The following is a 21,710-nucleotide window of genomic DNA, read 5'->3' as shown; positions in this document are numbered from 1 at the left end:
TGTCGACTGCGGAGACATCCGAGTAGTTCCGAGTGCGGAAAATGAGCTTTCTGCGCATGCGTATTATCACCACGTGGAAATATGGCCGCTTTGCCGTCAAATTCATCTCAAGTATTAATTTCAAAATACACGACAATTAAAGTCATAAAGAGAACGGGGGCCGTCGTTTTGGATTGGTTTACCATTGATATTGGACATGGAGATATCAACCTTTTACAATTATACGAAAGGCTGGCCGCGGCCAGCGATCATCGCCCTGAAAATTTCAGTGACATTCTGTCCAAAGCAGCACATACCAGGGTTTTTTTTTTGTAGCGAAAAAAGGGTCGACAAGAGCGTCGTGGTATTTGGTGGACTGAAGGTAGGACAGGCCACCCGATAGTTGGCTGCTACGTGTGAGTCGAAGTAGACAAAATGGCATCGACCGAAATTACCTTTTTTAGATTTGCTAGTAGGAAGCATAGGCCTATCTTTGCTTCATTTTTTAACAATTCTGTGAAGTGTTTACAATGCTTTAATTTTCTGAGAGTACAAATAAAGACACGCTGTTTATTTGATATTTGTTTTATTGATTGCTATACCAACAGAATGCATGAAATAACCTTAAATAGATTTGGTAATATGCAGCATATATATTCATGAATTTTTACCTTTCTACGAAGTAGGCCCTATTCACAATGCTTTAATATTTTGAGAGCATGGGAAAAGACATATTGTTAGTTTTATACGTGTTCCTGTGGTAAATTAGTGTTTCCAGCTGCGTACTGAAAACAACTTTTCTTAAGCAGTTTTTTTTGACTGTTTTTTTTTCGCCCGCTCGCACCGATTTTGGGGTCCCCAGAGGATGTCATCCATAAAAATAAAAAAGTGTGGCCTAAATAAGGGCCCATTTCCATAGCCTATTGTACTAACTGTGGATCGGTATATCTCCTAGGGGAATCTCACTAAATTGCAATAAACTTAAGTGGCTTAAATATGTGTGTGTGTGTGTGTGTGTGTGTGTGTGTGTGTGTGTGTCATCGGTCAAAATCTGTCTAATTTGGTCCAGCTTTGTTTATATATATATATATATATATATATATATAGAGAGAGAGAGAGAGAGAGAGAGAGAGAGAGAGAGAGAGAGGTTTACTGATTTCTGGGTTGCATGAATTAATAATTCCTACCTGCTACTAGTATTGGGCAATTGCCAGTATTTAGCATGTCAATCCTATTCTGTACATCTTGTACTGGGTCATCTGCAGACACTATCTTTTCAGATTCTAGTCTTTTTAAAATGTTATGATCAAGAGTTGAGAGCTCATTCATAATCCTCGTGCAGATTGACTGAAGTTCACTTCGTCTTTGTTTGTCCTCCTGGCGAACTCCAGCGAAAATATCAGCAGCCTACAGTCAAAATGAAATGAGATTATTTCAAACCATTTGCGGATGGTAATTTTGTCTTTGTATTAAAAATTCGCCAACGTATGTAGATGGTACATCGATACACTTTAAAAGCTGCAGCGCATAACTACACGGTAGAACTCATACGCAAACTACATGTACAAAAAGCTCGCGCAAGAATCATTCTCGGCATCCCATAAAAAGAGGCAAAAAATCCAATAACTGAACTCAAGACCTTCAAAAGGAAAGAAATTATGAACGTATACAACTTATCAAAACAAAACTAGTTTTAAAGAAACTAAACAGACTTTCAATAAAATATACAAGGGTTTGCCTGGGTAAAGAATCACGGCCTACATATGGCGGACCTACATGAAAAGAAGACTGCTTAATCCTGTAATGGTCTCTCCGCCTCTTTCAGACCTCCCCCCGCGCCATCCCTGCAGGGCACAGTAATTAAATCTCGTCTCAATTCGACCGGTCGAGGGACGACGGGTGGATTAAGCAGTCTTCCTTTCAAGTAGGTCTGCAATATTTAAGCCGTGGTCCAGCTAGCACAGTATACATTGAGGGTGTTAGCATATCTACCTATGATCTTTGTAAAATGATAAAATAAATAAACGTAGCGTCAAAAAAACTGCCAATTTCTTCTTAGCCTCATATTATTTTTTTGGTTTCGTGGCGTATGAAATCCTTAAAGAAAGTAAATTAAATTTAGATAGCCAACCAAATTCTCATGACATCGTTGTGTATGTCTCAATAACAAACCAAAGAAGCTGAATGAGCAAGGAGGATGCTGTTATAAGAGCAAAATAAGACAAAAAGCAGAAAATATATCAAAATCACCCTCAAAATGGCATCCATTTTTGTGGAATTTCGACCCTATCTCTATTCAGGAACAGTTTTTAGGATTTGAATGGATTATTGAAGCAGGAAATACACCTACTGCAAGAAGTTATAATAAACAGAATGTGCAAATGGATATTTAAATAAAATTTTATTTGAAGTCACTGAAAAATTATCACAAAATAACCGTAACTAACGTTACATGCCGTGTCCCACCCCAATGAAAATTTCATCCAATCCTGTCTTTCCGTATTAAAACTCTTCAATCGTCCAAGGTAGTCTGTCGGTTTGTTTGTGTCACGGAGTCCATGCTAATATCAGTTTTCTAAAGAATTTCACATTTCTTGCTCAACAAGGTCGATTTTTCTTCACCGTGTCCCATGTAACGTTCGTTACGCTGAAATTTCAGAGATCGATTTTTTTCAGACGACTTTAAAATGCCGCGTGAAAATTATACATCGATAGCGATCTGCTTCCATACTCACTAATTGATGACGCCTCACACAAGAATGGCTTCTTTTGCACACTGAAATACCAGCTCAAATGATAACATGTAATGCAGTGACGCTTTCGAGATCGGATGCAGGGCACAGGTGTAATTCCCTCGATTTAACCGCCACAGGACTGTTTATAGGAATCTTCTTTGTATGAAGTTGAGAAATACTGAGTGTCGTTTTAATTAAGCTGCTACACTTGTATTCAGTGCGTTTTAAGTTTAACCGTCTGTAAAAACAGCAATAATAGATGACTCGCAACACTAACGATACAGAGACACAATGAAGCAACGAAAATGGGTGAAGAAAATGTGTCCCAGTAATGCGTTTTTGCCACTCATAATGTACTGTACTTTGTTTGAATAAGAAATAAACTATTTGTTATCTTAGGTTACCCGTTGTTCGTTATCATAGTAAACAGATTATTTGTATGATTTTTTTTCAGAATCCCAAGAGCGGATGCCTTGGTGAGCGCAGAGCAGATATCACCAGTGGTTTACAGATGTCAGAAAGAATGTTATAATACTGAACTTTGTATCATACTGAACTTCATTTTGTTAAATTTTGTATTTAACTGAACTTTATTGTGTTGGAATAATAAATTTAATAATAATTCTGAGAAAAAAACTACAATCTGGAACATTTTAGGTCAACTTTGTTCAGTGTGTGTCCCATGTAACAGAGTTACACTAAACAAATTATGTGCATTATTCCTCTGTGTTTGTCAATTCTAATTTAAAAGCATGTTAGAGTGATATTTCCCTCATGATTGAAGTGTGTGTGGATAATAGCAAAACTATTGTTATAAATTACATGATTACAAAAAGTTTTTGTTCCCGCGTCACTAACGTTACCGTGTCCCACATATTCACCATTTTTATTAATTATGAAATGTGGACTGAATTCTACAAAACCAGTTTTAAAGCATTGAGACAACACCCCCTTATGATTTAAACTAAAACTGAAAACATCCCATTAGACTTTCATCAGTTTGTGAAAAATATATTACCCATGGTAACGCGTCTTGGATTTGGTGGGCATAGCTGTTCAACTCTCCTGTGTGCCCTAAAAATGGCATCTGTTGTTTCCCTTTTTATGAAATGATAAACTGTGATGGTGTCGCTATCACATCGCAAAATTACACCTTCCCAGAGAACGTTTGAAATTTTAGCCCAAATTCAACATTTTGTAGAATACTTCAACACTAATTCAACACTAGCAAAGAATGACAGACCAATATATGCAGTTTCAAGTCATAAATTAGTACTTAGTGGCATAGACACGTGACCTAATAATAATAGCTGCCAGTCTGCGAGGCAAGGATTCATATATTTGTTTGATGCGTTCAGGGCTCATGCTGGCCCAAGCATGAAACACCGAATCTAACAGAGTTTCTCTTCTGGTTGGACGGGCATTTGTCAAAAGTTTTGACATTTCACTCCACACATTTTCTATTATGTTTGCATCCGGACTCTGGGCAGGCCACATCACCCTGCGAATGTTGGTCAAACCAATCTCAACTGCTCTGGGTCTGTGACAAGGAGCATTGCCATCCTGGTGAACAAATGGATAATTCCTGTCACCAAACATGTTAGTAATAGATGGTTGCAAGCCTGACTCCAAAACATCGATATGTTTCTGGTGATTCATGTTTCTATCAACCACTGGATCCTGATGCAGCCCCACACCATGATGGATATGCTGCTCCGGGTTTGAATATTCAGTGTATGTGGTTCAAATGCTTTTACCAGCAGTTCGCCAGCATCGGACCTGTCTGTCATCAGAGGTCAGACCAAAGCGACACTCATCAGAAAAATTATATAGGACCAATTGTCATGGACTGTCCGGTTCCAGATCCTGTTGGCCTTAGTTCACTCTACGTTACCAGGCTTGCATGTGCAAACTTAAGTCAGATGGACCAAATATTAATTACTATCTCGCCCATTATACAACATTGGTCAAAAAGGTTGTCCCACCCCCATTTCAACTTTAATTTACAAATGATCACCTTACAGGTGTATATTGTTATAAACGGTGCTTTTTACTCCAGATACCATGTCTAACATTACAAAAATAACAAAATAGTGCTGTGAATATGCACATTTTATACCATTTAGTCAAATTTATAACAGGTACCCCCTCAAATCCAATGTTTCACTGTGATTTCCACAGATGTAAAGAAGTATCTATTAAATTAAAAAGACGCAATCAAATGTCACCAAATTTACACATAATAAGCATTAGGATGTGCTCGTTAAAGGTCACGTGACTAATAGCGTGTGCGTCTACCGCGTACCATAATTATCTCCTGTAGATGGCGCGACAATCCTTCAACAAGGGTAATAATTCTGTTTTGTGGGATATTGCCCCATCCATCCTAAAGAGCGTGGCGGAATTAGTCCAGATTATTTTGGAATTGGCTCTCCTCTGCAATGCACATTCCAATTAATGCCACAGGTGCTCAGTATGATTGATACCAGGGCTCAAAGACAGTCGTCCCATCCTTAGAGCCCTGTGTTTCAGCAACAAATCACTTGCCAGATGAGAGCTGTGAGCCAGTGCGTTGTCTCAATGAAGTCGGTAGCATCCCTGAAGTCACCTCTTGCAAATGGAGTGAGCTATCTGTTGAGAACGTTACCGTAAAATGCCCCAGTTACGTTTTGTTCCGTAAGGAACAATGTACTAATACCATGGTCTCGGAATGTTCCCCAAATGCCGACTGATCTAACACCTCAGGCGATATTATCCTGCACACACCCTTCCAAGAGGCATTTACAACATGTCTACGGACCCTCATTTGACCATCGATGGGATACAAGAAATGATTTGATTCTGCACCAAAACCGGCTTCCTTCCAGTGATGGATGGCCAGGTTTAGGTCCCTGTGGGATCACTGAACGTAGCATTCTCAGCTGATACCGTACTCGGATTAAGAATGTGTACATTTACCCCGTGGACCATTTGAAGATTACACTGCGATTAATGCGGTGGAAAATACAATAGAGAGAGTGTATAATGATAGGGTCGCTAAACGATTGTTGACGGCATATAGTAACTAGCCTAATCCCTTGGTTGCCTGGGTAGCCACGCCCCCTTAGAGTACTTATGTAAACAAACGGTCTCCCGTAGCGAACTATCCTTTTGTTCAACAGCTTCGCGCGTGCAGCTGATTATGTATGTAGTAACACTATAGCTAACTGCATATAAATTTGTGCAAGAAGTTATAATGAGAAGGAGTAGAAACAAGGGGTTTCCTTTCATCCTATCCTCGTAACGGGCTTAATCCTAATAATTACCCAGCTTGTGGTCTGAGGGAGAGCTTGTGCCTAATACATATTCAAAAGACCATTCACGTGGGTTGCTTCAGCCAATTGGGATAAAGCCTCGCGAAGTCTCTAATAATCTCACAGAGAAAACATGGTGGGATTACAGAAAGGTGTAGAGAGAGATTTCAAGCCTGGAAGCAACCATTTCGGGAAATAAAACTCAAATCATACGAGATACACCTTCATTTGATCTAGAGCCGATCAGTCATACAAAAATTAGTTTCACATCAAGAATGTATGAGAACAATTTCACAAACCCACCTTCAACGCTAAAATTTGCACCTGTAGAAGTCTCATATTTATTTAAAATTATTTTTGTCGTGTAAAGGCGTGTAAAGGAAATTTACCTTCATCTAGGAATGACACATTCAATTCACAGCCGTGTACACAAAACAGTAGTATTTGCAACTTCCGTATGCCAGCCTCGTTTCTTTCTTTTTTGGCACATTATTGCTTATATACCAGGTAGAGCTTAAACAGGAAAATTGGGGAAATGAAAAGTTATTGCACTTAGTACGATTCTAAATAAAATTTCATTAATACATATTTTTGTTTATATCTTTGTCTATTACATGAGGCCAACTAATAATAGACTGATAGTTTAAATTCATTAGAAGAAAAAAATCAAAGAAATATTTTTATTGATTGATATTGCTTTATTTCAACATTCGAGCAACTTGTATAATATCTAAAACAAAGTACCAGCAATGAAAATATATCAATATTGTTACACCCAACAGTGATTAAAGCAATACAAAAATGGTTAGTTTTTATTTTGATGTGGTGATTATTTTATTTTATACTTTAGACAATTAGCCAGTGAACACAAAATTCCCTTTTAAAACTTGGACCACTAAATTCCCTTTTAAAACTTGCACCTCTTGTGCACTATAGTTTAATATTAGTGGTGGTAAGAAAACAGAGCCTTGTGCCTCATCAAGTTGCTGCTGGAAACAATCATTTTGCCAGCAAAACTAAAGATCTTTCACCTGCATTCTCTTCAACCTGAAAATAGTAAGTGCGGAATTCATTACAAAATATAACTCTATATCCTAAACGAAACTCTGCAAACATCATATTGCAAAAAAAAAAAAAAAATTGAAAAAAAATTCCGAGAGTTCCCTGTCATCAAATTTTGGATCCACCATTTTGAAAAAGTCCCATGAAAAGTTGTTTATTTTTCATCTAAAGGATTGATTCATTTAATACCAAAGTGAAGTATTGTAATGATGCACGTCCTTAACTAACCAGAAAAGCATAAATTATCTGCATACACCACGTTAAAATTACCAAAAATTGTCCCAAACTGTCACCCAACTGTCTCTAACCAATTTAAGGACCCGCCATTTTGAAAAAGTCGGATGAAAAGTTGTCTATTTGAAACGATGTTTTTCATCTAAAGGATTGACTCATTTAATATCACAATGATGTATCGTAATGGTGCACGTGCTTAACTAACCAGAAAAACATAAATTATATGCATACATCACGTTAAAATTACCAAAAATTGTCCCAAACTGTCACCCAACTGTCTCTTGTGACCCGCCATTTTGAAAAAGTCCGATGAAAAGTTGTCTATTTGAAACGATGTTTTTAATCTAAAGGATTGATTCATTTAATACCAAAGTGATGTATTGCAATGATGCACGTGCTTAACTAACCAGAAAAACATAAATTATGTGCATTCATCACGCACTTAAGAAGAAAAAAGTCCTAAACATGGAGGTCCCGCTGAATCGGCCTCAGATCTTCGAGCTAACGCTGCTTTCTGCACTGACAAATTTGACTGACAGCCACCGTATGAACATAAAACAATGCTCAAAGCACATTATCAACTCTCACTCACCTTTATATCGCTCGACTTGGCGTTTTTCTAAGTATAACTTCCAAATATTCGCATTAAACATGAATAACTCAAGACGTATACGCACTGGTTCAGCTTCGCCGTCTTGAGTCACGCGGAGGCGAGCGGAGGATTAGACCAGTTACGAGGATCGAATTTCAAAGGACGCCGCTTTGAAAAGAATGCTGCGATCTGATTGGACGAGAGAGATAATTGATGTCCCGTTTCTACTCCTTCTCATTATAACTTCTTGATTTGTGCTAGCTGTTATTTGATTCATTCTGCTGTGTCAGATGTTGTGGATCAGCCCACTGGTTCGTTGACTTCTGTTTTTCTGAAGATTGGTGGTGCAGATTTTGAGTGCTTAATTATGTACCCTCCTTCTAACAAGAGAAAGGGGAAGGGAGATAAAAAGAGAGAGTGTCAAATGAAACGGGTAATGAGTAATACATTACATTAAATAAAGGGACTCGCGGTGGAAGAAACGATAGACTTTTTTGCATCAAGGTATGCCATTATAATCCGACATGGCCCATAACATGATCCATAACATGACTCATTGTTGTATGCCTTATATTTGTGTCGACTAATATTTTACTCTCGTTCATTTCGTGAAACTATTTCCTTAAAATAAAGTTTTGCCTGTATAAATTAACTTTGTGACATGAAGTAATTAATAAAACGCGCCTGTTGAAAAGGGGGCTTTTCGTAACTAATAAAGGTTCACTATTCAGAAAAATATCGTCGCCGTTCGTCGCCGCTACCTTCAGGAAAGCGTACCCTCCGCGTGGATCACCGGCATTTTTGATTATCTGACAAATTAGGGCAATTTACGTTTTAGCTAATAATTCTGAATTTACTAATATTTTGGACTAAATTCGATGTCAGATTCATAGCAATGACGGAGAGCCGACAGAGTAACTGTTTAATTTTCTAAACTAATCAAACTAGAACGCGTGGCGATAAAATGTGTCGCTAGATCTTGTAAACACTCAGCGAAATGCACCTAGTGACTATATTCAATGTGCCGTCACTTAATTGCTTTCTCGATTTCATTAATTGACGATAGTAATTGCAGATAACAAGGAAGAGGAAATGTTGAAGACAAAACAACGTCGGGTCTTTGTGACTTTCTCCCTAAACACTTTTTATGTTGCTGTCAAAGAAAAATGAGTCTAGATAGCGATTATTTAAACCACTGCTGCTGCTTTTGCAGGTAGACTTCCTCGTTTATCATTTAAATGCTCCCCTCCCCCAGCAGACCCAACTTGATGCATGTACCGGTACGTCTTGGTAGCTATAGTACAGATCTTGGTTCAAGTAATGAAAGGTTTAAGCACAAAACGATAATTTGAGGCTATTTTTTCATTCAAGACAAAATAAAGTATCTATGGTGTGTGACAATAGGGACTTTACAAAGCTTAATTTGTCCTTAAATATATATTCCAGTAGCATAGGCGAGCGACGTAATTGTAACCTCAACTTGAGGTATCCTCGATGAAAGCGGAGTACAAAAATTAACTTTTTTAAATATCGATTACAACATGCTGTACAATGATATTGAGACTAAAGGGTTTAATGGACTTCTTTGCCTTAAAAGCAATTCATTTCAAAATTAAAAGAAACAGTTTTTTTCGGGGAGCGCGGGTAGACAGTTTACGTCAGGTGATTCGTTAAAGTCGAGGAGTGTTTCACTATCAAATGTGTAAATCATATATGTCATAAAACACTATAAGAAAGTTTTTTGTTACGATCTGCAACATTTGTTCATTTATATAGCAGGGCGAAGTTAAAGCCAGAGGTAAATAGAACCTAATACCGTAATCCTCCTCGTCCATTTATTTAAATCGTATCAAAACGTTTGATACACAATGTTCATTAAATTAATAATTTTAGCGATTTATTAAAACCATATTGGTACATAAAAGTTTAAGATTAGCATAAGTTAAGCAACAACCAGTATGAAGAACAACACCCTTTTTAAATGAGGCAAGACACCCTCTTCACACTGATTATAACCTTGAGAAAGACATTATGCAACTTAAGGTAAAGGAGTTCTTTCATCTCGTGTGTGAATACAACACATTCTTTGTCACTTTTACAAGACAACGGAGGCGAGCAAGTAGAGTAATTACAATACACAATAAAAAGGACATTAGTATAGAAAGCTTACTTCGGGTCAGCCCTTTGCTTGTTCGAATGAAAGAGATACCTGTAGATATCGCGCCGCGACTCCCTTTATTAAACCTTCGTGTGTTTGTGTAAAAGTGTGAAAGACAGGCAACGGTCTTTAGTCGCTGTTGATATTGTTCGCGATTAATATTGAACTCCTTCGCCTGCATGTAAACGTGTTACTTTTCCTCATGTTCTCTATATTTCTTTTAGGTGGTTGAGACAATGGGATGAGATCGATAAAAGTAAAGGTTAATCTAAACAATTAGATGCGATTTTTGTGAAATGACTTATTAAGTGATGTGCATGTACCTAGCATGTTTAAATTCTTGAATTTCTAATTTGTTAAATCTTTCATACACGGCCTCATATATGTATTACTCTCAGGCCTTCGATATTATTGTGTTACACGGGACTCCTGGAAACCTGAAGCACAGGTCTACGGAGTCTTGTTATCCTTCATGCAGTTTTATGGCTGGGATGAACACTGCGAAGTAGAAACAGGCTTTACTTAGCTTTACTTGATGCACGACAGTTTAAACAAAACCAGTCTGCAAGGCTTGCTTTGATTTGGCGTTACCCTTACACTGGTTTAAAAAGAACAAATATAAATATGTTCGATGGATTAGATGCCGGCTTTGTTATATTTTAACATTTGCATTTGCACAGTTACACAGATAATATTTTTAAGTTGTCTGTCGTTCAGCACGCATTATAGGCGAGTAGCTAAATAGTGACGGTGATCAATCCAAGCTCAATCTTGGCAAGTATCGTTTACAAAATAGATCATGTTGAATAAACTTAATTACGCTTTAATAAATAATCAACACATGGTTCGGTAATTGTCACTTGAAAGCTTTCGATCAAAGACGTTCAATGAAATCACAAATCATTTGACGACATGTTCAAGGGGCAGTTTTTGTTTCAGATAAAGGGACTTCAGGTTCAGGTAGAGGGTGCAGTTACGTGTTTCATCGGATGATAGCATCACGCCCTAGGTCTAAGCGAGTTGAATAGAAGCTTTTTATCCAAACATCCTATTCCTAACTACTGAGTTAGGACAAAGGTCTAGTAACATGCACTGTGCAATTACTATTAATGGATCAGACGCGTACTTGATTGTTTTTCCTCTGGTGTCGCACGTATGCATCCTTTCTTGAGTGATCTAAAACAAGTCGCTAGTGTACCATGTTTCTCACTGTAGCAAAATACGTTCGACATGGTGTTTCTGAACGGCAGCCGGAGACACAGTAATTGTATAGGCATGCTTTAAGCTTGTTCGAGAGACAATAACAGTCGGGTTTAACAATAGATAGCGACCATAGTAAGACCCCCTCCTATTTAACTGATGATTTACACTTTTAATTGATCGTACTTTCGTATATTGTATGATCATACAGCCAGACTTCCCCCTGTTGCACGTTGTAGTTGGATTGTCATTGCGCCTATGTCAATGCACCTCATTTAATTTCAATATTATAATATAAGCATAATATAAGTAATATGTTATTTCCTTATTCCTCTTTCATTATCATTCATGTTTTATAAATACTTGAACGCTTGAAGGCAGATATTTCAAATTAAAACGTAAGTACATAAATAAATTATACATTTATAAATTAATGCAATAGGAATTTTTTGAGACAGATTGATGCTGACGCTCATGCATTTCAACCAAACAAACAATAATTAGTTCAATTTTTGACTGCGGAAATTTCATATAGGATGAAATAACTGATAACAAATTTAACTAGCAGTTTGTTAGCAACACTAAAAACCAGCTGCGCGTGCCAAACTAGTGAACAAAAGGACAGTTCGCTTCGCGTGGCACGCCTTAGCATGGGTTTAGCCTCTTCAAGCTATAATCCTATCGCCGCAACAAACAATAGACCTTTTTCATCTTTTCCGGAAATGGAAATTGCATTGTGGGTACGGGAGCCCTGCTATGTCGAAACACTTACAGCGGTGCTTAAAACCATGGCTGAGTTTACGTGCTTTTTGTCCCGCTGCTACAATAACAGTAAGCGAGATTGACACATGAGGTATAATAAGTTCCCAACAAACCCGTTAGAATGAAAAATATGGTAGAAAGAAAGGAAAATATAGCAGGTTTGGATCAAAAGCAGGGCACCGCGTTTGCGCTGAACATTTCGAAGGCGAGAAGGCGGGAAGAAAAATTATAATATTAGGAGATCAACGGTGCTTTAATAAAAACAGAAATGCTTAGTTAATCAACGGATATAACGAACTAGAACTCGGGGGTAAACAATGCGATAAAAACAAAGTTCTGAAGAAAAAATTGAAGAATAGGGGCCTAAAAAGAAAGAAAAGACTTTAAGTATGAGATTATGGAAAAAGAAAGTAAAAGCTGTGAGGTTTTACACGGGGATTCTACTTACAAAAAATTCAAGAACTTTCACGACTTTTTGTGTAACAACAAAGAGAAGGTTTGAAAAGTTTTGTATGTAATATCCTTTTTGTGTGTGTTTTATTGATTAGTGATCATTTTAAATGTAGGCCTAACACAGGTTTTAGTCTCTAATAACCCTTAGTAGGGTGGGTTCTATTTTTTTTTTTTTTAACGTGAGACGTTAATAAAATTTTTATTATTATGTATCCAGTCCCGTACACCCTGTACGTATTACTGATTTGTACAAATGGGGCTCATATTATCAAGATCAACAGAGACATACGAAGAATAATGTACATCGGCCCTTGTTGAACGCGTTACCGGCAAAATAAAAAGTTATTTATTTCTGAACTCAATGACAAGAGAATTGGAAAATTCAATGGGCATATATTCTTAATGCAGAGAAGCCTTTCTGTAAGCTACACGTGCATAATACATGTATGGTAAAGACAAAATGGATAATAAAAATAATAAAACAATTAACGTACAGTATTTTTAAAGTAATGCAAATATGCTTAGTATTAAAGCAGGCCTACGTATATTTAACTCTGTCTTAGATAGTTAAAAAGTATGAAATGTGTGGAAAACACTTTATTTGAATGATTTTATTGTCTTTGATTGAAAACGATGAAAATACGCATGAAAACATTTAAAAATCAAATAATTTGGTCTGTTGCTATAATTTTGTTTTTGCCTGACGGTTTTGTTTCAGTTTGAGAAAATGTTCATACTTGTTAGACCGAAAGTCTGACATTTTTTACCTGTCGTAAATTTTGTGCATATACTGGAGTAAGACACGGTAAACTTTAATTATCGTCTGGGAAAGATTCGAGAATTCCTGTCTCACCTGTTTAACACTTATAAATTAGAAGGTTTTAATTACAGAGGAAAGGTCGTAGTTGTGGCCGCCCCCCTAACTGAACAATTGAACAAGTAACACCTGATATGCCTTATCAGGTACCAAACGATTTAATCAGTTCACCGACGAACAATCTGCGTGTCACTTTTAGGTACGAGTCAAACAATGCAGGGAATCTTTTCATTTTATCATTTCAAAAATCTCTTAAGACACCCTTCAAACAAGACATAGAAATCGCAATGAATTGATACTGCCGGTAAATGAGGTGATATCGCCACAGCTTGCATATATACATGTAATATTGTGAAGACGTAGGCCTACGCACCTGTCCACACTCTTGAAAGCTGTGTACGAGTCTACTGGCTGTTTTGATTTAATATATATAAAAAATAACGAGTCTCTTTCGCATATCTTTATTATCGGAGGCATTTAAAAGAACTCTGAAGCTTTAGTTTGTCATCACTATTGAAAGTGCAGCCAAGGCTCGGACGCTTAGGTGAAGTCTAGTTGTACAGCGCATCGTATTTAAACTGAGAAAAAACATTTAATTGATTGATTCTCCGTCCAAGTAGCTGTTTTCTTGCCTACAGTTTACGCATTTCTGTGCTTCAGCCACCTTTTTAGTTTGACAGAAAGCAGTGCAAGCTGCAAACGACCTTTTTATATGCACACCTTGTATATCATCTACACCTAGCATTGCCATGCTGGAAACAGCAGAGGACCATCATGACCCCTGTGGCGCGCGGTTCCTGTCGTGCGCACTTCGTATTTCCGGAAAAGATGAAAAAGGTCTATAGGGACCTTCTGGCTGATGTATCCTGCTGTTAATTACACCTAGTTACAGCGGATTGTCACGCTCGCGCTGGGCCACAGAAACCGGCGTCATGGGGTTCACACGTATTAAGTATTGTGTTATTCCACCTAAGCTATTGTGTTTGTGCGTTCGAATTTTTAAGGGATTTATACGGCCCTCCATTGTTTGTCCGCCCCCTTCTATTCACAAGATAGGGATTAAAACATTTCGAACGTGGTTACACCGGTGTACAACGGAAACAAAATTATTCCGACCACTGTATCTCACTCCATCTTTAAGGACTGACTTTGGTGTTAACTCCAGGCTTCATCATAACAGCACACTTGCTCACACTTCTCGCCTGGCAAGTGGTTTGTTGTAGAAACACAATGTTCTAAGGATGGAACCACCATCTTTGAGCCCTGATATTAACCTTACTAATTACCTATGGCATGAATTGGAGTGTGCAATGCAGAGGAGAAATAATCCCATAAAAACGTGGACCAACTCCCCCAAGCTGTTTAGAAAGAAGGGGATAATACCCCACGAAGTTTTACCCTTGTTGAAGGCTTGTTGCGCCACCTACAGGAGATAATTGCAGTGCGTAGTAAACGCATACGCTATTAGGCACGTGACCTTTAACGAGCACATCCTAATGTTTATTGTGTGTAAATTTGGTGATATATGATGGCGTCTTATCAATTTAATAGATATTTCTTTACATCTGTAGAAATCACAGTGTAGCATTGGATTTGACGGGGTACCTGTTATAAATTTGAGTAAATGGTATAAAATGTGTATATTTTCACCACTATTTTGTAATTTTTGAACCATTAATCATGTTAGACATGATATCTGGGATAAAAATCACTAGTTATAACAATTTACACCCGTGAGCTGATCATTTGTAAAAAAAGTACATGGAAATGGGGGTGGGACGACCTTTTTGACCAATGTTGTATTATAGGAAGACCAAAGATGCTAGCATTAAGTCATCTATGTCAAATATCATTTGGTGTCTCGTCAAGTACAGTGTATTGAATTTAAATATAATGTAAATTAAGTTATTTTCCAAATGACTGAGAGAGACATATCTCTAATACATACATGAGAATCGATCTAAAAATCATCGAGGTGAGTATTTTGGCCAGTTACACACGAGATTAAAATTCTGTATTTTCCAACTGGCTATACAGAGAGACAAACCCATGGTTACATTCACCATATAGTAACAAGATAACATTTTGATAATAGACGCTGCTCTAAAACTGCCCGTAAATCATTTTGTGCGGTGGCTGTTCGGAGGCTGAGGGTGACCGTGCGAAATCGTACAAAATCTACGCTTTTGTCAAGCAAGCTGAAACTATTGACAAAGTTTTTTAATCGTAAGCCCGCAGACCGCAACAATATTGTAGATGGCATTACGCAGCTCCTTCATAGGCATTGTTCGGTGGACTTGCGGTGATCCTGATAATGGTTGAACCTGTGGTGGTCTGGGGGGCATAAGAATAGTTAAAGCCTTGGTCACAACCGGACCCACGAATAAAAGGACCGTGCGTCCCCAACGAATTTTAGGTGCAGTGGAAGCCGTAGAGGTAGAGGAAAGGTTTCAATGGAAAGGCGCAAGTCTGCATTGCGAGTCGTAGGGGCCACGTGAGGTGTCCTTTGAAACAGGGGCGCTAATTGCAAGGTGCGATGGCCGTGGAAATTGTGCTCATTTCTTGGGTTTGTCTTGTTCTTGGGTACATGTAGTGGCACGCACTCCCCGCTTATAAAGAGAAAGTGGTTCCGCACAGCGAAAGTAGGTCCCTTATGCGTCACTTTTGCTCTTGCCTCTCACGCTTGCCTCTCACGCCTCTCACTTGCCTCTCACTTGCCTCTCACGCTTATTGCCTCCTTTTCTCCTCGTTTTTCTTCTTGCTCTTCCCTTCTTTTCTGCTCTCTAGGCTTCTTTCTCTTCCAAATTTGGAGGCATATTAGAAGCTAAATTAAACAAAATTTGAATTTTTTTTTGAAATTGTTGTACACGTTGCACAGTCGACGTTCATTGTCAAGATATGAACGCGCGTCGTGTGCACGCCTTTTATACACCAGACTTGGGGGTGACGCACGTGCTTTCCTGGTCGTGCTTTCGACTTAGTTCGTTACCTGGATGGGCGTGCGCAGTACTGAACACGCAAAGAGCTCTTGCTCCTTCATTGCTTGCGCCGTGCGTCTTGGACCACGCACGACTAACTTGCGAACTCCTTGCGAGGGGAGCAAGTTACGCTTGCGGCCTCGCTGTTCACAGTTTATTCGTAGAATCTTTTGGACATGTCCAATATTCTGCGAACTCGAAATTTCGTAAAACCGGGGTCCCAATCCAACACACGATGTACGTCTGGTCTAAGACCAAATAATTGGGGAAAACGTGGGATTTTGTACGTGAGTAAATCCTTTTTTTCTCCACTGTGCTTGGGTGGCTACGGTGCGTGCGATGTACGTGGTTAAGGCGCCCGTTGCACGTACTTATTTCTTGCTCACCCCGTGCTCTCTTTGCACTTCCGCGTGCCTACCGTGTGGACCTCAAGGACTTCGTGCATGTTGAATGAGTAGTCCATGGGCACGGACCGTGAGTTTAAAAGGAGGGGCATGAACGAAAAAGCATTGCTTCTGCCTTTGACGCCAAGTTTTAAAAATGCCTAAAAAGACAACAAATAGGGAGGGGGAAGTTGGATAGTGGACAGGTACACTTGGGCTCACCATCTATAAACACTGCTGCGGATAATGATCTCAAACATGCACTGTTTTTATACCCTCCCAAAACATCTCAACACACAAGACTCGCGTGCAAAGGATGAGCAACAACCGTGGGAAGTCAGCAATACTGCCCTACGTCCACTTGCCTTGCCCTTGCGTTGCCCGCACTCTTAGCGCGGATAACGTTCATAGTGCACGATGCTTGTACTCTGCACGCACGGGGCACGCGAAAGCCTCAGTTACTTTTGACGTGCTGAGGCTGTGCTTTTCACGTTCATACTTTCATCGCATTTTCTTCTTGCGCACTCCTTGCAATTACCAATTACTTGATTCCTTCCCTGCTATCTAGCTACAGGCCAGCCAGACAAGAGGAATCTAAAAAAAACGCACGTTCTAAAAATCGTTCTTGGAGTTGGGATCCAGGCTTAAGAAGGACTTGCGTTGAAAGTGAGATTCTGCGCAAAATTTGGATGCAAACAGCCGGTTGTGACCGGGGCTTAAGATGTTTAAATGTTAGTGTAATCAAGGAGATGTAAAGGAGTTGGTATAATTCATTTGCATAAATGTGAAATTGTAAATTTTCTAAATCTGAACACAAGCTAGAAAAACCGTAGGGGGTAGCATCAACAGCGTGGCACTCTTCAATGAAGCCGCACAAAAGGCGTCCGGCACCTGCACTGAGATTGAGGGCCTCGGATGATCATTTTTCAAATACGATTTCCCCCCGTGACCTCGAGTTAATGTTATGAAAACATATTCGCCGTGGCCTGTAAGGAAAATCGTATACACTTTCATCGTGCGGCGTCCGTGACAAAGGAAACCAAGGTCTATCAATTTTGACAGCTCCGTATGGCAGAACGCCTTGCGTTGTTGCGAGATAACTCAAGGCCACCGTTAAGCTCCGCCCGGCGCCGTATGAAAAGGGAATTACGGGCAGTATACATGTACATGCACCGTACGGGCATCGCATTTCGAATGTATTCTATGCTTAAAGATCCAATATGGATTTCAGTTGAAATATAGAACTGTCTTAATTCTAGAATTAACAACCCAAAGACTTGGATACTTATAAATTAAAAAAAAAATTCATGTACATTACTAATGTATTTTTCTTTACTTAACATAACTTAAAAAAAGAATTTAATTCCATTTTACTTAAATTTAATCTTACCCCTCAAAGAAGGAAGGTGTACATGTGTTGTATCACCCTCAAATAAGATTTATTCTTCTTATTTTTTATTATTTTTAACTTTATTATTTATTTGAAAAAAAAAAAAAAAAACAGAGCAGAAAGAGGCATAATACCTTTTGATATTGCTCTGCCTCGTAATGCAGTCGAAGCCTGTCTTTGAGATCCTGCAGATCTTCAATGTCGTCAGCGTATATTTCTAAATGATCACAAATATCTAGGGCCTTCGCGGCGTCGTCCAGCTCCTCTATGGTTGCTAGTGTAATGTCACTCATGTTGGCCATTACTGCTACTGCCTCTCTTCTTTAGTTCATTTCCTAAAGAAATGATAGTTTAAGTTTTTCATATATGGCTCATGTTCAAAGGGCATTTTTCTGTGTCAAAAATTAAGAAAATATCTTACTTTGAAATGTACCATTTGGATTAAAATTATGTGTAACGATCAGACATTGCGAAACAGACCACTGGTTTAATTATTCTCATTTTTGATAAAAATCGGTGATGCTGATATCATATTATCTTTTAAGTTGAGTGCTTAAATTATTTTCTCTCCTTTGTGATATTACAAGAAAAACAGTGAAAGAGAGAGTATTCAGAAAAGGCGCAAAAACAAAAAGGCAAAATTACATACAATAAAATATTTTAACGGACCCATGGTGGAAGTAATATCAGATGTTTCGCAGCGAATTTGTGTAAGCCAGGTCGATCTACGGAGATGTGTCGCTCTGTCTTTAAAACAATCGCTTGTCCTAGAGGGCTGTGAGCTATATAAATAAAGGTTTTATAGCTCCTCACTTCCACCCTCTACCTCTACGTTCGAATCACCAATTACTTTTTCTAGCACTATTTAACTTTTCTCTAATATCATGGCCCCACTAAAATTCGTACAAAATTACATTGTTCTTTACAACATTTTACAACAGATTGGGGCATGATTAAGGGTAGTGTTTGCAGTCATCAATTTCAGAATTTAGATATAATATTATGCTTAGTTTTTTAACACGAGTTGTGTTCACAAAATACGGTATATATCAAAGAGAGAAAGAAAAAATACCTGAGAGAGAGAGAGATTGATGGAGCACAATAAAAAAAAATGATACTGGGTAGGGTGTTATCTCTTCCATTTTTTCGTATGTAACATGTTGATGAGTAGAGATGGGCCATTTTTGAATTTTTTCTTCTACATGTAGATAGATAAATAGACATTTTATTTATTCTGTATTCTACAGTCATGTATCTTTTTACAATACCATTAAGTCGAGCTGTCAAAATATATTTAGGGAGATACTGTCCACAGGTTCATATACATCGCTAGTGAATTTGTTTGCCCTTAAAGCTGTGGCTGATCTCCAGGCCTACCCAACTACCAGACTCAGCACATAAGGATCCTGAATTAACCGGTATTTCGGATCACTCGACCCATTTTCACTTGGTCACTTGAGCATATTTATCGCACTAGTTTGTGTTTTTTTGTGAAATAAGTGACATATACACTGTACAAATTTTACTCAGTAAGATTTGCAAACTTTTTGTTTTCATAAATATTATAGCAGTGCTGTCTTATTGTGTATTTGTAAAATATTAAAGTGCAAAATTTTACATTTCATGTATGTCCATGTAAGTTTGAGATATCTGTAATCTTTGATACTTTGGGATGTAAGTAATACACTGCATACTTATGTTGTATAACTTCGCAGCTTTTATTTTGTCTGTTTTTACTCTTTTATTCTAGGTAAATCCTTTGGCCTGTTTTTTACCCAAGCCCTGCTGTTGTTGATCTGTCAACAAACTAACTTGTATGCACAGCAAGAGAGAGCCAGCGCCCCAGAGCAGCATAAGTGTGCATGGGCAAATATTGGGCTAGAAGAACTGAAAACCTGGCTAGGCATCATTTTCTCCATGGGTCTTGTAATAAAGAGCAATATAAGGGGCTATTGGACTAATAACTGGTTGGTTTCTTCTCCCGGTATCAGAAAGGCAATGTCTCGAGACAGGTTTCTGGCTATACTACGGTATATTCATTTTACAAATAACCAGACAGCAGTAACAGACAAAAATAACCCTGCATATGACAAACTCTACAAAGAGCGCTCTGTCCTGGATGCCCTTATCGGTAAACTCCGCTCAGTCTACCAGCCAGAGAAGGAAATTTCTTTGGATGAGTCTATGATTGCTTGTAAATCGCGCTTTGGTTTCAAGCAGTTTATGAAGGATAAACCTATACGCTGGGGTTTGAAGGTTTTCATGCCAAGTGAATCTATATCAGGGTACATTTTAAATATGAAAGTTTACACAGGCAAGGCCAATGACAGTTCTGAAAATGGAGTAACCCATGACGTTATTATGAAAGTGACTGAGCCTTTTTTAGATAAGGGACATAATATTTATATGGATCACTATTATACAAGCATTCCAGCCTTCTGTCAGCTGTTGAGGAGGAGTACTTTAGCTTGTGGGACAGTACGCCCAAACAGAAAAGGACTACCTTACACGACGAATGGGAAAGCCACTGTAGTGAAGAATCTTCAAAGAGGCAGCTCGATGCATATGTTCAAAGGTCCCCTCACTGCTGTGACTTTGGAAAGACAAGAAGGTGGTTACTCTCCTCACTACTCTCCCTGTCAGTGAGGACTCCGACACCGTGCAACGTTCTTCTAAACAGAATGGCAAATGGACAAAGGTCAATTTCCCCCGTCCCATTACTGTGGCCACATATAATACCTATATGGGAGGCGTAGATTTGTCTGACCAGTATATCAATGCACACAAGCGATTGATGCGAGCGGTGGTGTGGTATCTCAAGTTGTTTTGTTTTTTGCCTGACATTGCACGGGTGAATTCATATATTTTATATAAAAAGTCAACTGGAAAAAAATCAAAATGAAAGACTTCACACTTCTGTTATGTGAGGAATTGATAGGAAATGCAGCCTCAGAAACAAGAAAGCCTCTCATAACTTTACCAGACTGTGTTCGTCTCAATCGGAATTTAGAACATGCACCAGCAATTTCTGCTGACAGAAAAAGATCTGTCTGTGTAGTACACTTACAGCGTGTTGACACTGCTTACACTTGTAGTGTATGTAAAGTCAGAATGTGTCCTGCCCCGTGTTTCCATAGGTTTCATTATATGCGTGACTTTATTTCCAATGACCCAGAAAGGGCAGATACACCAAAACAGAGAAAAAAGGCAAAAAAATAATAATAAAAAAGTTTTAGTTAGAATGATGCTTTTGTGCAATTGGTCACATTTGATAAATATTCGACTGCATACTTATATGTGATATATTTATATTACAGCATTTATTTCTGCCAGTGCACATGTTGAATTTTTCATGTGCTTTATAGTATATTTGCTCAGGAATTTGAATTTCACATCTTGAAAGTTTTATTTATGATTTTTATGGGGTTAATTTCAATATACATAATAATCAGTCATGTTTGATCAAGGAAGTTTTTACATATTATGGATATTACATTTGTCTTGAGTGTGTAGCTTTAGGGTTGTGATAAATTGCATTTTGTTATTTATTTTATGTCACAATAACTGTACAGGACATGGTGCTTGCGATAATGTTTTCATGAAAAATATTTTTTCCTTATGATACATAAATTGATATTATTAGCAATTGCTGGATCCAAATGTCTTTTCCTGCT

At 38.2% G+C, this 21,710-nt stretch overlaps 1 protein-coding gene and 1 long non-coding RNA gene across 2 annotated transcripts in view; both read right to left on the bottom strand.

Annotated features, from left to right (window-relative positions):
- Window positions 1-21,710, bottom strand: part of LOC147761246 (uncharacterized) — a 381,866-nt gene that overhangs the window by 249,748 nt on the left and 110,408 nt on the right. The gene's annotated exons all lie outside the window — the stretch shown is intronic.
- LOC147761251 (uncharacterized) overlaps window positions 1-21,710 on the bottom strand; it is a 50,671-nt gene that overhangs the window by 22,226 nt on the left and 6,735 nt on the right. Inside the window, exons 2-3 of the mRNA XM_087015751.1 lie at window positions 18,171-18,371; window positions 1,167-1,386 (exon numbers count right to left, since the gene is read on the bottom strand). Of these exons, the coding sequence (XP_086871877.1) occupies window positions 1,167-1,386; window positions 18,171-18,338 (388 nt within the window). The 5' untranslated portion in view covers window positions 18,339-18,371. The remainder of the gene's footprint in view (window positions 1-1,166; window positions 1,387-18,170; window positions 18,372-21,710) is intronic.

This window comes from Lingula anatina, chromosome 6, assembly GCF_051362555.1.
Source record: "Lingula anatina isolate TDL-2025a chromosome 6, LinAna3.0, whole genome shotgun sequence".
Classification (NCBI taxonomy): Eukaryota; Metazoa; Brachiopoda; class Lingulata; order Lingulida; family Lingulidae; genus Lingula; species Lingula anatina.
This window is presented reverse-complemented; position numbering and strand designations above follow the sequence as displayed.